The 17,468-nt window shown below is 47.4% G+C and overlaps 1 protein-coding gene and 1 long non-coding RNA gene across 3 annotated transcripts in view; one reads left to right on the plus strand and one right to left on the minus strand.

Annotated features, from left to right (window-relative positions):
* Positions 1 to 2,236, plus strand: part of LOC144823250 (uncharacterized) — a 36,414-nt gene extending 34,178 nt beyond the window's left edge. The window contains exon 2 of the long non-coding RNA XR_013608758.1: positions 1,789 to 2,236. This is a non-coding gene — a long non-coding RNA (uncharacterized LOC144823250). The remainder of the gene's footprint in view (positions 1 to 1,788) is intronic.
* The window catches only part of KLHL23 (kelch like family member 23), a 130,474-nt gene that overhangs the window by 9,339 nt on the left and 103,667 nt on the right, over positions 1 to 17,468 (minus strand). For both annotated transcript variants that reach the window (XM_078681602.1, XM_078681604.1), the window contains exon 3: positions 1,198 to 1,350. In XM_078681602.1, the coding sequence (XP_078537728.1) occupies positions 1,198 to 1,350 (153 nt within the window). The remainder of the gene's footprint in view (positions 1 to 1,197; positions 1,351 to 17,468) is intronic.

Below are 17,468 nucleotides of genomic sequence, written 5' to 3' on the forward strand. Positions count from 1 at the left end.
GATTAATTCAAAGGAAGCAGCCTATACACTAAGAGCCGGGAGCAGCCTGTGCCGAGGGCCCAGGGTGCACGCTTTACCATGTTGTCATACTTGAGTGGACACGACAACGCACGAGGTGGACCGGAGGTTCTAAGACAAAAAGAAAATTAGCACTAAGCAGTGTTCGAGTCTCGGCACAGGCTCTATATCCTGTGATTCTTTGATGACAATGTACAAAGTGCATGGTGGGTTGGTTCACTGTATACAGAGCGGTGACATTATGTGTCCATGGTATAATGCAGGGGTTTACTTTGTGCATGCCATACAAATTGCATGTGCGCAGAGACTGGGAAGCAAAAGAAAAAAATTACGGAATCCTGGATAATCACAGTACAAAGGGAACGTACATGCCAACCTGTACTCTTTTGGGCCTTCGCTGCAACCAATAAGATGAGAGAGGTGCCCTCTTAAGAGAAACGGCTCAGGCTCAGCTTCGTGAAAGCACACAACACGAGAGGAACTAAGAGAGCAGCCAGCTGCACGTCCCCCACAGTCCACCCCTTCTTGTGATGACTATTAAATTGTTACCACCCATTATCTCATCCTCCCTATCAGCTGCTCTGAACCTTGCCATTGAAATGAATGGAGCTCTGTTAACTCCTCCCAGGGCCACGATGCGCCCGAAAAGCAACCTTATCCAAGGCCTTCTATTTTGGCGCACACTCTGTCATGATATCACTACTGTAGCTTCTGCCTACAGGTCGGAGAACACCTTGCCCAGTTGGCACATGTGCAGCAGGACGTCTGCAGAGTTAATCACAGCTGCTCCATTAAAAAAAATAAGAGAGCAGCAAGCAGTGATTTCGTTCCAACTGCATGGCATTTTTTTTTAATTATCTTCTTGCCTCTCCCCTCAGGGTGGTAGGGTGATGCTCTGTTGCCCATTATCACCATTTGTCCCTGGTTTGTTGGCTTTCAACATGAACTAAATTGCAAGCCAGCTTAACGTCTGGAAAAATAAAACACGAATAAGAGAAAAGAGAATGACTATAACCAACTCAACACCTTCCAAAAGATGAGCTTTGCAAGATAAAATGACAAATGATCGGGCAAAACTTACCTTTTCTACATGACAGTACATCATAGCAGAAGGTTTTATGAAATCAAACAGAGAAGGAGAAAGAATCCCAAACTGTACATTAGCCAAGGGAACTTTACCTGGATGTGGACTGGTGGTGACTGTGCTCCATTCATTGATATCAGGCCGGTAGCATTGAACTTTATCATATGTACAGCTTCCTCTATAACCATAGTGACCACCAGTGACATAGATGACATCATGCAGGACACAGGCAGTGGCGTTCCCAACACCTGTATACACACAAGAACAAATCAGTAATAAATTAGTTTGCACTCTCATTTTCACTTCAATGATTGTCAAACACGTACCAGCTGTTAAGGATATCTAGGTATAAAATAAAAATATCATGGACACAATCCACACAGGTTCACGAGGAACTGAATTTACAATGTCTAGCATAGCCGCAATTCAGCTATAATAGTTACATCACAGCATGTTTGGCCCAATATTTGACTTTTACCCCATAGAAGTGATGTATTTACGATACAATATGTGGCTTTAATGGCGGCGCCTACTTTTCCTCAGCTATTCCCAACTATTCCATCACAGATAGCCGACACAGTTTCTCTGTTGAACGTCCTATATTTTAATTTTCCAGAAGCCAAGGCAAGACCATTTCTCCCAGGCCATGGGGGTCATTAATGTTTTTTTTCTGTCTCTTATTACAGGGTTTTTCCTGACGGTGATGGACAAGAAAAAGAGGATTTACACCCTCCATCCTAAATGAAGCGGACAACGTAATGTCCTTCCTTTGATGGCCCCTACCCCGTTGAGATGTCGGAGGAAGCATTCCATCGACTAACCCAAAGGGGGTTCCGGCGACAGAATACTTACAGTACGGCTGACTCTAAATGAAGCAGGCTGACAATCAGTTTGGGAGAAAGGGTACTCCAAAGCGTTCTGAATCAGCTCTTATATTTTTAGGGTATCACTTTTCAAATTCATAAAGAAAATATTAATGGTTAACAACTAAAACATATACAAAGTTTAAACATACAAGTATGTTTACGGTGGTATGCCACAGTGACCAAAATTCGAAGCCTGAGTGCCCCGTTACAGGGAGGCAACAGAATCTGCCATTTAGTGAAGCAGAATTAAAAATCAGATTGCACAAGAGCTTTATCGTTTGCCTCCTCTCCTGCACAAGCTTGATCTGGGAACCAAAAGCTTGACTAAAATGTTTACATCTCTGAGTTAGATTATCTTGTGGGAGGTTTGAGGGTGTTCTATTCCATAAGAAACGCAGTAAAAATGGCCAGCAAACATTTCTTTTTAGTGTTAGGTCAAAATGGGAAATAATGAATTTTACAACACTTAAGCCTGCCACTGCTCCTAGAAACACTGGTTATGTTTCTCAAACCCAGCAAATCATGCTTGTGCTTAATAGAAAATTGCAGCCTAGATAAAAGCCGCAGATGCGCAGCTCTATGTGGCATAAAGAAGCAATGTTCACCCATCTGATCAACTGTGGCCCACTGAAAAAAGGATTGTTTTGCACCATGCCACCAATCCAAGCTAGCAGCCACTAGTGGTAGGCAGGGCTCTCTGCTCTCCTGCACTGAATGTTATGGCTTTATGACAGAAATAGTCGGCGCATGCCATGAAAGAGCACAGGTGGATTTACAATTGAAATCGAGAGTACATACCTTGAAAGAGCACAGTGAGTCCTGGACAAAATGTGGGTCTAGAGGAAGCCACATATGCTTGTTTACAGCAAAACCCTGAGAGTAGTCTGTATCTCTAAAAACTGAAAAATCCACAGCCATTTTTCAAAGATGTCTTCATTTGTGAAGTCCAAATAACCGCTTTAGGATATAACCTTTACTTAGCACACCTCAATATATTGCAATATTTGATAAGTGCTCCTCAATAACTAATGCTTAACCATATTTATTTTAAAGTTTATTTATGTGAAAATTCTGCCGTACAGTTCACCATTTGGCATTGTTTTTTTAAATATAATCTCAGGGAGGACACACCCAAACAACCTTACAAAAATGGGGCTTGCTTCCTTGGCTTTTGCATACAATGCTATTTAATGCAGGTAATTATGCCCAACCACTTTAAAGGTTCATCAGTCGTCACTGCTTGCAGGTGTGTCTGGTACTAGTGCCAACACAGTTGGAAATGCCCATGTTGCAAAGGGCCGTGCCAGTGGTAGAAGTGGGCAGTAACCTCCTTCGGAAAACTTTTAGCACCAGCACTTATTTTATTACAAATTCAACATTAGTGGTATCTTTAAGGTGCAGTTTGGTGTGCAGTGGGTCTAGGATGCAATGTAGTGTCCTTATAAAGCAGTGGGTTAATGTTCATGTGAAGCAAAACGCATTTGAAGCAGTTCAGTATGGTGGGTTATTGATTTGGGAACTAATGCAAGGTGGTAGGTTAGTTTCCTAAAGATGCAGGTGGTTAGTTTTCCAAGGGTGCAGCGTGCCTTAGGATGCAGTGAAGTGTGAGGCATTGGTGTCCACGGGATGCAGTAAGATGTGGAAGGTTAGTGCAAACAGGATGCAGTGCAGCGTGGTAGTTAGTGCCCTTTGGATGTGGTGGGTTAAAGGAATGCAATGCAGAGTGTGGGGTTACTGTTCTTAGTGTTTAATGTAGGATGCAGCACAATGTAGTGGGTTGGTACTCTGAAGACACCACTCAGTGGGATAGTATCTCCAAGATGAAGTGCAGAGCACTGTGCTGGTATTCCTAAGGTGACGGTGATGGGTCACTGTCCCTAGGATGCCGTGTAGTGCATCTACAAAGTGGTGAGTTAGTGTCCCTAGGAAGTTTATTGTGGCCTGTTAGTGCTCTAGGATGCAGTGTGGAGAGGGAGTACCATAAGGATGCAGTGCACTGTAGCGGGTTATTATCCATACGCAGCACTGTAGTACAAGGGCTTAGTAAACTTGCAATGCTTTTAAGAGTGGTGAAATAGTATCCCCGGGATTTACTACAATGTAGTGGGTCCCTGTGATGCAATAGTGTCCTTAAGATGCAGAGCAGTTGAGTTTGAGTTTAAAATATATATAAAGCGCGCATTCACTGGCGGTTTCATGGCGCTATAGAGTACTGAGCCCAAAAGGACAGGAAATCAAGAGGAAGCAAAGAAATAAGAACGTTATGATAAGAAAGCTTGTGAGAAAAGAAACGTTTTTAGTGCCTTTCGGAAGTGTGAGTATTGGGTGGAAGATCTAAGGTGAATGGGGAGAGAGTTCCAAAAGGCAGGGGCAAGTGTGGAGAATTTCGTACCTCCCCACTTTTTGCGCTTGAAACGGGGAACTGTCAACAGTTGTTGGGAGGATGAACGCAGTTCCCTGGCAGGGGCGTAGGCTTTAATTTCCGAAGAGATAAAAGCGGGAGCTGCGCCGACCCGGGACTGAAAAGTAATGCAGCCCATCTTGAACAGAGCTCGTTCTCGGATGGGGAGCCAGTGCCAGGACTTGAGGAGAGGAGTGACGTGATGGAATTTGGCCAAGTTGTAAACCAGGCGGGCAGCCTGGTTTTGGACCAGCTGTAATCGTCGCAGACTATAAGCAGGCAAGCCACAATATAGAGCGTTGCCATAGTCTAGACGAGAGATTACCATTGCCAGGACTATGAGCTTGAGGGCAGAGAGAGAAAAAAAACGAGAGACTTTACGGATGGTGCGGAGTGAGAGGAAAGAAGAGGACACCACTAGACTGACTTGGGAGTGCAGAGTGAGTTGATCATTCAGCTTAATCCCAAGAGTTTTTACAGAGGAGGATGGAGAAGGGGGGGACCTAGGGAGGGGGGCCAAAAGAGAGAGGACCAGGGACTGGAGCAACCACCTGTTAAAACCAACTCCGTTTTGTCTGGGTTTAACTTCAGGTGGTTGTAATTCATCCAGTCCCGGATGAAGGTCATAACAGACTGGAAGCTGATCATGGACTCAGGGGAAGGGGACGGGGACAAAGTAAAAATAAGCTGAAGGTCATCTGCATAGTTGTAGACGGAGACCTCCATTTGTTGGTGGGCAAAAATGAGAGGGGCAATGTACAAGTTAAATAAAAGAGGGGAAAGGGAGGAGCCCTGGGGACCCCGCATTGTACTCTGCGGAAGTCCGCCGAGAAGTCGCCCAGGCGCACTGCCTGGGTGCGGTCCCTCAAGAAGGAGGACAGCCAGACCAAGGCCGAGCCTCCAATCCCCGCCGCCCTGACACGGGAAAGTAAGATGGAGCGGTCAACCGTGTCAAAGGCGGCGGAGAGGTCAAGGAGGATCAGGGCCTGGGGGTGGTTAGTGTCCATGCCCTCTCTGAGGTTGTCGAGGACCGAAAGCACCACGGACTCCGTGGAGTGTGCGGGGCGGAAACCAGCCTGACGGGGGGCTAACACCCTGTTCTCCTCCACAAAGGTACTGAGTGCTCTGGTCACGTGGCGCTCCAATACCTTCCCCAAAAAAGGCAATAAGGAGATGGGGCGGTAGTTGGCAGGAGCGGAAGGGTCAGCGCCAGGTTTTTTAAGGATAGGAACGATGATGGCCGATTTGAGAGGTGGAATAACAATGCCCTGGGACAGTGAACTGTTGAGAAATGTATGGGGAGGCTGCACACACACCGAATAGATGTGCTTAAGAATGTGAGCAGGACAGGGGTCCAAAGGGGAACCTGATTTGACCATAGGCAGAAGAGAAAGAAAGGACTCTTCTGTCAGAAGGGGAAAGGAGTCAAGGCGTGCCCCGGCTGACTGACACTGGGGGTCGACAAAAGAAGGGGGGGGGGGAGGAAGAATGTTTGCTTTGATGTTAAAGATTTTGTCCAGAAAAAAAGTGTTGAGGGAATCACACAAATCCTGGGAAGGGGAGGGTTTGAGGGTAGCTCTGTCAGAGTAGGCGAGGTCATGCACGATAGAGAAGATTTCTCTAGGCTGACTTTCGGCGGCTAGGATTTTTGAAGAGAAGTAAGCTTTCTTGGTCGCCAAAATTGCTTTTTTATACAGAGACAGGAGGGTGATATACTGAGTTTTAAGATTCGGGCAATAGTCTCGCCTCCAGGTCCGCTCAGCACGGCGCACAGTGAGTTTTAAGGCCTTAATTTCTTCATAGAACCAACGGTTCGCGTCGTTCGCGTGCCTGGAGGAAACCCGCCTGAGAGGGGCGACAGCATCGCAGCCTGTTCGGAGCCAGGAGTTAATGGAGTCGGCTTGTGCGAAGGACGACAAACCATGGAGATCCGGACTGGATGCGGAAAGTGTGGCGGTCAGAGAGGCCACATCCACCTGGTTCCAGGAGCGCGCCCAGGTGTTTTTGGGAAGAGAGGGCTTGGGGACTGGGTTAAGGTGTAGGGAAAAGGACATCAAAAAGTGATCAGACCAGGTACAGGGGGAGATGGACAGGGAGGCTACTGGACAATTGAGGGACCAAATCTGGTCAAGGATGTGGCCCTGGATGTGGGTAGGGGAGTGAACGTGAGTGTCAAAGTTGAGGGAGCGAAGGGTATCCGAGAATTCTTTGGAGGTCGGGCATTCAGCGGGGTCTGAGGGCCAAAAGTTGAAGTCTCCTAAGACTAAGATGGAGAGATTGTTGACCGCTAAGGTGGCCACCAAATCTTGGAAGCCAGATAGAAAAAGTTGAGATGGTTGGGGGGGGCGGTACACAAGTAGGCAGGTAAGCGGAATACTAAAAGAGGATGAGCGGACAACTAGGAAGTCTGATGAGCCAATAGGGGGGAAGGCTAAAGACTGAAAGGAGATTTCTCTACGGGCGATTAGAGCGACGCCGCCGCCTGGTTTGCCAGGGGGTCGATCAGCGCGCAGGGCATAATATGAGGCAGGGAGTGCAGCTAACAGAGAGGGAAGGGAGTTGTCGCAGAACCAAGTCTCTGTAAGAAATAGGAGATCCGGTTTGTGCAAGTCCAATAAAATAAAGAGTTTGTGGCAGTGCTTGACTGCTGACCTGGTGTTAAGGTAGTAAACGGAGAGAGTGGTGGGCGCAGGAGGGGCAGGGAGGTCGGAAGAAGGACCAGGGAGGGGGGAGGGGGGGAAGGGGGAGGAAGGCGTGGGGCTGTCAGTCCCAGCCTGCCGATGCGCACGGACACCGTGTCATCCAGAGGCCACGGGCCTTGGAGGTTGTGGAGCTGCGCAGAAGAGTATTGTATAGACTGGGCATGGTGGAGAGCCCCTAGGCCCTGGCTCAGAAAAAGGGGCGTGGCCTCCGGCCTTGCCGGAATGGCGGCAAGGAGTGTTTGAGTTGAGGTGCTGCGTCAGCGCTAAGTCCGCTGCGCGAAACAAATCAGGAGCGAAGAGGGTGGGTGAGTAAAAACAAGTATTAAACAGTGACACTCAAAGATTAAAAACAGATCTTGCTCCCGGCTTCCGCCTCAGGAGCTCAGTGCTATTATAGTGAAGGCGCTTGCAATCAGCGTCTATTTGTAATGCTCGGCGGGGGGGGGTGGCCTCAGAAAAAGGGGCGTAGCCTCCGGCCTTGCCGGAATGGCGGCAAGGAGTGTTTGAATTGAGGTGCCGCGTCAGCGCTAAGTCCGCTGCGCGTAACAAATCAGGAGCGAAGAGGGTGAGTGAGTAAAAACAAGTATTAAACAGTGACACTCAAAGATTAAAAACAGATCTCGCTCCCGGCTTCCGCCTCAGGAGCTCAGTGCTATTATGGTGATTTAGTACCCTAGGATGCAATTTGTTGTGGTCAGATAGTGCCCCATGATATGGGTACATTTAACTATAATGCAGTGCTGTGTGTGGTCGGTTATTTTTCATTCAATGTTTTGGAGTGTAGTGCACGCCCACTTCCATAATGTAGTGCCGTATGGTCGGCTAGTGTTCTCAGTACAATGTAGTATCCCAAGGATTCCGTGCAGCGAGGGCAATTAATGTTCCCAGATCACTGTGCATGTCATTGACATTTTGTGGATCCTATATAGTGTGCTGTTAGAATCCGTAGGGTACGGGGTAGTGTCTGTATGAGGCAGAGCATGGTGCCTGAGATGCGCTGCAGAAGGGTTAGAACCCTGAGATGCAGTGCATGGTGATGGCTTAGAATCCAGAGGATGTAATGTTCCGTACTTGATTAGCACTCTTGGGATGGGTATATTTTGGTGCTTTGGCATTGAAAGGGGCAGTATGATGTACTGGTGTCCCTAGAATTTAGTATCGGTCCCCTAGAAAGCAATGGGAGATTGTCCCTATGAAATACTTTAGCGAGGTGGGTGAGCGCTCTGTTGATAACTGTACTTGCTTACTGTCTCAAAGATGTGGTGCGGTGTGTTCAGAAGATGCAGTTTGGTGTGTTTGCATTCCAGGTATGGAATATAGTGTAGGAGGTTAACAATTTTAGGGTTGGGTAGTTAGTATTCCTAGGATGCAGTGCTGTCGAATTGTTTAAAGTCCCTATGATGCACTGTAGCATGATTGGTAGGTATATATAAGATGCAGTGAAACTTGGAGTGTTAATATTGTTAAAATATGTGTTGTAATGTGGTCGGTTTGCCACCCTATAATGCAGTGCAAGTGCAGTGTTACTGTACTTAGGATACAGTGACATGGGGTACATTATTGTCTCTAGGATGTAGTGAGATGTAGCAGGTTAGTGCCTGTAGGACTGAATGTGCCAGCATCCCTAGGGTGCAGTGCAGCGTGGAAGGTTGGAGTCTTCTGGATGTAGTGTGGTGTGGTGGCTTAATAAAATGTGCAATGCAGTGTAGTGGGTTAGTGTTATATGGATTGCAGTGTACCTAGTATACAGAGCACCGTGGTTGGTTAGTATCCCCAGGACACCATGCAGTGGTTTAGTGTCCTTAACATACATTGCAATGTGGTGTTAAAATGACTAGGGTGCAAGATGGCACATTGGTGTCCCTAAGAGGGACTGCACTGTCCATGGATGCAACGTTGTGATATGTTAGTGTCCCTAGGATGTAGTGTAGTGTAGCAGGTTAATGTCCCTAGAATGTACTTTGATGTGCTGGGGTACTATTTAGAGGATACAGTGGTGGCTCCTCTGCTAAGGCGGATTAGCGTCGCCCCACTGCTGTTTGAGCAGTGCAAAAAGAAAATGATAATAACAAGACATTATTATCATTTTATTTTTCTGTGCGGGACTGGAGCCGGGTCGGGCTGGGCTAAGTAAAGTGAGGAGTGGTGTGCACTCCCTAAGTGCGCATGAAAGTTTGGCTGGCCCTCTTGGACCAGCCAAACATTCATGCGTATTTAGCATGTTCTCCACCTGGCTGTGTTCAACAGCCAGATGGAAAACATGCCCGGGCTCCCAAGCACTGCCTGAATGGCCAAACAGGCTGCTCAGACCAATCATGAAGCAGCTCATGCAGCTTCGTGATTGGCTGAGAGAGTCTCCTTCCAGTGCTGCCAGTGCAGGGCAAGAGGACGGAGGAGACGGGTGCGGCAGCTGCGGTGAAGGGAAGGTACGTTTATTTTGTTTTCTATCTTTTATCAGTTCCCCTCTATCCTGCCTTACCACCCCCATTCCGAGGCAGCCACCACTGCAGTGTATTGAAATTCGTTAGTGTCTCCAAGATACAATGTGGTATTTTAGGGTCTCAAGTATGCTGTGCAATGTGGTAGGTTAAAGTCCATATATCAACAAAGGGAGGGACAGAGGGCTTATTTAACGAGGTCCAGGGCACGTGCCGTGAGAAGACTGAAGTGCAAATGAAGTACAAGGTTCCTCAGTAAAAGTGTTGGAGAGCATAAGGAAGTAGTGTGGTCGAGCAGAGTCTGAGAAGTGAGTGGAGTAAGGAGTGGTGAAACTCCTTGTTGGAACTAGGGCTCTCACACACCTAGCAAGCTAGGTGTCATGCTTCATCATTTGAGCCTGCTCCTCGCCAGGTCAGCGCTACAATACCTGGCGGGCACCCGGAACCGGGGCTCTTTGTCGGGGATCTTTTGTTCCTGCTGGTGGGTGCATGGAGGTAGGAGGCCTAGTGTACGTGTAGATGTAAGGGGGTAAGTGAAGTTAAAATAGGTAAGTTAGTCCTAGTCATGTATTTATTCAAAAGGTAAACTGCCTAGTTAAAAGAAAGAGAGGGGCAACCAACTAGTAGTTAAGTGTCTAGTAGCATATGTCCTACTCTCGGGTGATCAACATGTTTCGTGTCGCAAATGTTAAATTAATCAGGACACTTCTTCAGGATCAAGATAAAAACTATCTACTCCAAGGAAGGTGGTAACTACCTACCCTGTATGTTCTTGATAGATCAAAACTGTTGGCAAAGTTTGCTGGCAACAGTCGTCGGCGGTACTGTGGACGCCAATTGGGCCCAGGCATGCAAGACGCTCAAACTCGTAGACCTACCCTGCCGCCAGTCGGCTCAGGCTCAGCTTCAACCTGAGTTACTCTTCATAACTGAATCATGGTTGGGAGATGACATGGCTTCAGTGTTGTAAGAAGCTGTTTCCCTAGCCTATCAAACTATCACAAAAAATCGTATAGGCAAAAGAGGAGGCGGACTAGCTGTTATATTCAAGCCAACAATAAATCTCACTAAAGCTCACAACGTCTCCATAAAAAGGTTGTGAGCCCCCCTTCACCAGATGCAACCCTCCACCTTCTTCCTCCTGTAACTTCCTACTCCTTTACAGACCTCCACCTAGCAATGCAACTTTCCCAGACACACTTCTAAACACAGTTTCAAACCTAATAACACTACACTCCAGCCTATGCATTCTTGGTGACCTAAACATTTGGTTTGACAAACCCAATATGCCCCATCCAAGAACAATCATCACTGGCCTAAACACACTGAACCTACATCAGATCACCCACAAACCCACACACATATTTTAAATGTCATTTTTTGCTAATCCAAAAGTAGTTACCTTTCAAACGATTACTCTAGTCATATGGTCAGACCACCATTTGCTAGCTTTCCAACATAAAACACCACAAAGCAACACACCTAAACCCACCTTAAATGCATCTACCTATCAACCATGGAGCAAACTCAATTGTGAACACTTAGAAACACAACTAACATCCAACACATATCTGGACACAATATATTCTGTAAAAAAATCATATGAGTAGCTACATGAAGTTTTTGATATCCTAATACCACTCAGAACAACAAAACAGGGCAAAAGAAAACAGGCACCTTGGAGAAGTGCAGAACTAAAATACATAAAACAGCAAATTAGAAAGGTGCAATGCACCTGCCTCAAAAAAAACAGCAATCAAGGCAAAAGTCACCTACAGAAACGTAAATAACAAGTTAGCAATCAAAAAAGATAAATAAAAAGGGTACTATTCACACAGAATTATAAAATGCTAAATGTGGAGGATTGAAGTGAGGCGTTGGCAGCCCCCAGGGGTGCTGCCATAGCGATGCGCCTACGGCTCATCCAATTTAAGTATTTACATAGAGTTTACTTCACTAGGGAGCGGCTATGGCGGGCGGGGCTGGTTGCGTCTCCGGACTGTCTCAGATGTGGCCAGGAAGTGGAGACGCTTATACACACAGTGTGGAGTTGTGGCTCTCTAGATCGGTTCTGGAGGGGGTGCTGGATTGCATGTCTGAGGTTCTGGGGTGGGAGCTCCCCCGTACACTGCAGTTAGGCTTATTGCACGTGATGGATGGGGTGGGCGGTAATGTCTACAAGAGGCATTTACTGCTGCTGGGCCTCACATTGGCCAAAACATATATGGCTAGAGCGAGGAAGGATTAGCGAGCCCCCTCTGTGGTGTGGTGGAAGAGAGGGTTAGACATCTGTATGGGAATGGAGGCTTGAGCCGCCGGTGGACCGGGAAGATCTTCCGGAGGTAGCATGAAGGGGCCATGGTAGAGGGGCATGCATGTAGCCATTTCGATGTGTAATATGAAGGAGACACGTGACGGACCTAGTGCGACTTGGGTGGGTGGGATCCGGGTGGGGGGAGTTCGGGGGAGGGTAGGGGGGTGCTTAGTATTGCTTTATTTATGTCTGTTTATCAAAGAAAAGAAAAGTTGCTTGCATCTCAATTGATGTGGTATATTTGTCCTGCAGATATCTCTGGCATGCAGAGCTCTGCGGAATGTGTGCAATCTATCAATAAAGTCTGTTTAAAAAAAAAAAAAAGCTAAATGTGCAAATAAAGAATTTTATAAAATTCTCACCACATTTCATAAACCAAAATGCATAGAAGGAACTCATCCCATTACTCAAGAATTTACAGGCAAATTGGCAAATCATTACACAACCAAAGCAGACACGTTGGACTCCTATTTGAAACAAAGGAAAACCATCAGCACAAACTCCTTTCCAAACACCCCTCCAAGAGTAGGCTAACCCAGTCTCTGAAGTCCGTGAAACAAATACCACAAAGTGAATTCAAGGATCTGGTCAAACCAAGCAGGCCTGTTGGCGGCTATTCTGACCCGTGTCCACCACAAAACTTCAAGAGCATTCTTTTAAGTACTTCTGCTGCCACAAGAATCATCAATAATTCTTTAAATGTTCGATAATTGACATAAGACTTTAAAAAGTATACATATGCCCATTATTAAAGAAAACAAACCTGGACCCACTTGACCCAAACAACTACAGACCAATTACAAATGGACCTTTCCTGGGCAAACTGATAGAAAGAGCAGGATTCACCCATATGTTCCAATACATTGAAGTCAACTCCATACTTTCAGACTTCCAAACAGGATTCAATCCAGGAAGAGGCACAGAATCTGACCTCATCGCCCTCTGGGATGATCTTAAGAACACAGTAGACAAGATAGGGGTTGCGGCACTACTTCTCTCGGACCTCTCAGCTGCCTCTGACACAGTTGACAATGACAGTCTAATACAAAGATTCTACCAAGCCAGGATAGAGGGGACTGCTCTCGACTGAATCACATCCTACCTTCAAAACAGAACAAAGGACATCCATACTCTCCCTTTCTCATCCAAACTGTATTTCACAAAAGCAGGGGTCCCTCAAGGCTTTATCATCCCTCACATTCTTTTTAATATCTACATGAAGTCATTACCGGCATTGATCAATGAATTTCACCTCACATGCTATAACTATGCAGATAACACATGAATACTCCTTAAACTGGAAAGCCCCAAAGACATTGGAAACTCTGAAAGTTGTATTTGCCTCAGAGCCATTGATCAGTGGATGACATGGAACCATCTCAAATTGAATACTTCCAAAACTGGAAATACTCACATGCAGTGATTGGAAAAATGATGACCCACTCGTCGCCTTGCCTGATGATCTAGGAACAACTCCTAAAGTAGCTAAGGAAGTAAGAAACCTTGGAAATTCTATGGACTCCAAGCTATCAATGAATGCCTAAGTGGACAATTTAGCAAGATCAAGCTTTATTACTATGATAAACCTGTGAAGCATCTTCCACCACCTGGGATTTCCACACAAGGTCTAGGCTACTATCACTCTTGTACTGTCAAAACGTGATTACCCCAATGGCCTCTACCCCGGATCATCTTTATCACCTATGAAAAGACTACAACAGATTCAGAGTCTGCTGCCAGACTACTCCTACATGTAAAGCCACATGCCCACATCTCCCCTATCTTGAGGGCTCTACATTGGTTACCGGGTGCCAGAAGACCCACACTCCAGGTGCTTTGTATCAGAACAGGGCCACTCTTTACCAAGAGTAAAATCCCCAAATACATTCAACAAAGGAACCTTCGGGGCGCTAGAGGGCGCCAGGCAAGATGGCTGCACCTTAGTGCAGCTCCGCTTGGCTGATCCACTATCCGCCCAATATTGGCAGTAAATTGTGGCATCCATGGGGGTTCACAAGCACGCCCTGCCTGTTATGTCACACCCGCTGCTGGGGGGGGGGGGGGGGAGGCCTCACGGTGACTACTGTGCGCCCTACTGGCCCTGGTGAGAGGCTGCTGCCCGGGGGCTTCTTTTTCAGTGGCTGGACCCCTGCAGATTGGACACTGTATTTATTTCCCTGCGCCTCGGCCTGTGACTCTAGCGGAGTGCCTAGGGAGAATTGGAGGTGTGGCCTGGGGGAGTGCGGAACCTGCTTTGCCATTCTTATTCCCTCCCGTGGTGATGCGCCCTGGATAGCGGTTGCACAATGACCCCTTCGTGCCTCTATAGTAGGGAACCCTGCTCTGGAGTGAGAATTTGCGGCCTGGTGTGAGGGCTGATTCCGATATAATAATGGTCTAACTACTACTGACGCCTCTCCCTCGCTTCTCTGTACTGGCCTGATCATGCTTGCTGGGGTACGCGGGAGGCATAACACTCACGAGCGGCAGGTGGTGTTTTCCTGCCACTAGCTTCTTGCCTTGCCAGTTTTCTACTCCTTGCTTGGTACCTGAGACTGCGCCACAAGTGCTTTCGTGAGGTGTTGCCCTATGGTGAGGGTGTGCCTTGCATTGTAATTGCCAGTTTGTTATCACTGTGCCCCTGGAGCATGGGGCTGTATTGACTGCACGAACACTTGAGGCCGACCTGATGGGAGGCATAACTCAAATGTAATCCTGTAGTTCTGCCCTACTTAATTGCCTCTCCCATGCTTTATTGAACTGGCTTGGCTCTGATTGCTGGTGGACTTGGGAGGCCTATACCTCACATGCTGTAGGGAGAGTATACTGTGGTTGTCTCTTTGCACTGCTCGGATCCTGCATTTTGCCTGTCGCTGGATCTTGCATCACAAGTGCCTTTGAGGCGTGCTGCCCTACTGTCGGGGCTGTTGTCTCCTACCTGTATTCCCCACCATTCAATATGGGAAAGCCAGATAAGTCACAACCCCGCCTCACGTTTGAGGTGCGAAAGTCAGGCACGACCCAGCAAAAAGCGGCTTCGGACTCTGAGGCTGATCTGCTGGGGGATTGCCCGCCCAATCTGGCATCTACGTTGCTGGTAATGCAAACAAGCCTCCAGGCCATTGAGGGTAGCATGGCAACTATCAATCACAGACTGGACCATATGTCTTCGCAGCTGGAAAAGCAACACACAAGAATGGGTGAGGTGGAACAGAGGGTCTCCACCACGGACGATGGGCTCAATGAGGTCGCCGGCAAGACGCTCAATATGGAAAAGGTGTTGGTGCTCATACAGGCCAAGAATGAAGATTTAGAGGCCTGGTCCCGCAGAAATAATATTTGGATTACGGGCCTTCCCGAATCCACGAACACTGATAGGATGGAGACCTTTGTCGAGAATCTACTCAAGGAAATATTTGGCCCAAGCATTTGTCCTCCATGTTTATAGTCGAGCGCGCCCACCGTTCTCTGGCGGCGCGACCGGTTCCAGGTGCTCCACCACACCCTGTAATTGCTCGGCTATTCAACTACCGGGACTGTGATGTCATCCTAAATCTGGCCAGGGATAAGGTCAACATTTGTCATCAGGGGAATACACTGTCCTTTTTCCCGGACTTTACGGTCGCAGTCCAAGCTGCACGACGTGTGTTTGGCGCAGTTAAAAAATTCCTTCAGTCCGAAAACATCCCATACGCCATGTTGTATCCCGAGCGTCTCTGTGTGGGGCCAGAGGGTAACTTAAAAATGTTCACAACCCCAAAAGCGACAATGGAGCACACGAAGCAGAAGAAGAAGCTCCGGCACGAGGCCACAACTGAGCATGATGAGGAGGAACAATGATATTAATTGTGTGCTATTAATGGTCCTGTTTTAAGGGTCATCCTGCCTGAGGGACTCACCTTCTATGTCATGACTCTATGTTCATTGCTTTCTCCCTTATATGGACAGGGTGGGGATATTTACTTTACACATTTGCTGGGTTGGATGCCTTGAGATTATGTATTTGCTCTTTGATCTAAGCACAGGTACTAGACCTGATCAGCCACCTACTACATAGTGGGAGGGTAGTAGCACTCTGAAGCCCCCTGTATGGGAGATCCCCACAATATGCTTCTTTTTTGTTGTTCTTGTTGGGGTTTGTTTAGTCACGATTGGGATGGCTTTGGAAAGCTGGGAGAGCCGAAGTGGGTGGGGGGTTGGCACTTTTTGCTTGCACTATGTATGCACCCTGGCGACATGCTTTACGCACTATACCGCAAACCTGTAAGTATCAGATGTCTCATATGACACATGGGCAGTAATTTAAGATTCCTTACTTGGAATGTCCGTGGGCTTAACAGCCCCAAGAAGATCTGCACTGTGATAGCATGCCTTGACAGGTTGAATATCCAGGTGGCCCTGTTGCAGGAGACCCACCTCACTAAGCTCTCTGAGATAAATGTTGGTGCTCAGTGGGAGGGGGTAAAGGTAGCCTACTCTTATTCCTCATATTCACGTGGGTGATGATATCTCGTCAGGAAGGGTAAAGCATTTCGAGTCCACAGCACAGAGATAGACGAGCAGGGCCGTCTGGCTATTGTGCATGGGACGATTGGGGGGCACAAATGTGCTTTTGGTCAATGTTTATGGTCCAAATGTGGATGATTACTCCTTCTTTGCAGATGTGTGGCGCCGCATTTCTGCTTTCCCCACTGCTGAAATTATTTGGGGGGGGGACGCAAAGGTGGCTAGAGAGGGAGTTTGGGCTGCGCGAAACAGGCAATCCACTGATGCACTCCTGGGAATACTGGATGCTGGGAATTTGCATGACATCTGGCGCATGAGGCACCCTGTCGCCAGGGAAAGCACTTTTATCTCTACTGCTCACGGAACATGGTCCCAATTGGATTTTTGGCTTTTATCGGAGGCTGTGTGCACCTGGGTGGTCGACGTTCAACACTTGTCCAAAACACTGTCTGATCATTCCCCTGTACTTCTTGAACTGAGGGTTCCTGATTGCGAGAAACCCCCATTCTCAAGGTGATTACAACCGTCATCTTTGACAGATCAGGTTTTTAAGCATACAGTTGGTGAAGCAATTCGCAATTATTTCAAGGAAAATGATTGTATGGTTGAAAATGGGGTTTTTTTTGGGAGGCATTTAAGGTCATGATTCGGGGATATGCATTGGTGCACAGGCTGGGGTCCTGAAAGATCTGCGCTGCAGAATTAGTAAGCTTGCTGCGGAAATAGCCCCTTTGGAGCGTGACTACGCTCGGAACCCTGTCCCCGAAATGCTATCTGTGATTCGTGATCTCGTATCGGAACATAATGAGACAGTGGACCAAGAAATGGTGCACAGATCCAGTTGGAGCACTGCTCGCTATCATGGGGAGGAGGGACGTCCTAGCCGCTCGTTGGCACAGAAATTGGCGGCTCCGCGTAGCCAGGCTTACATTACCGAACTGCTCTACAGGGAGGGAGTGGCGCACTTTGGCACCTTAGAAATCAGCACGGTGGTGCTAGATTTTTACTCAGATTTGTATGGAGAACGTGATCAACCATCTGCAGTTGAAATCAATACTTATTTGGAGGACGTGGTGCTTGGCTGGTTGTCAAATGCCCATCGGGATTACCTCATGCAGCCATTTGACGTAGAGGATGAT

Source organism: Lissotriton helveticus, chromosome 3_1 (assembly GCF_964261635.1).
Source record: "Lissotriton helveticus chromosome 3_1, aLisHel1.1, whole genome shotgun sequence".
Classification (NCBI taxonomy): domain Eukaryota; kingdom Metazoa; phylum Chordata; class Amphibia; order Caudata; family Salamandridae; genus Lissotriton; species Lissotriton helveticus.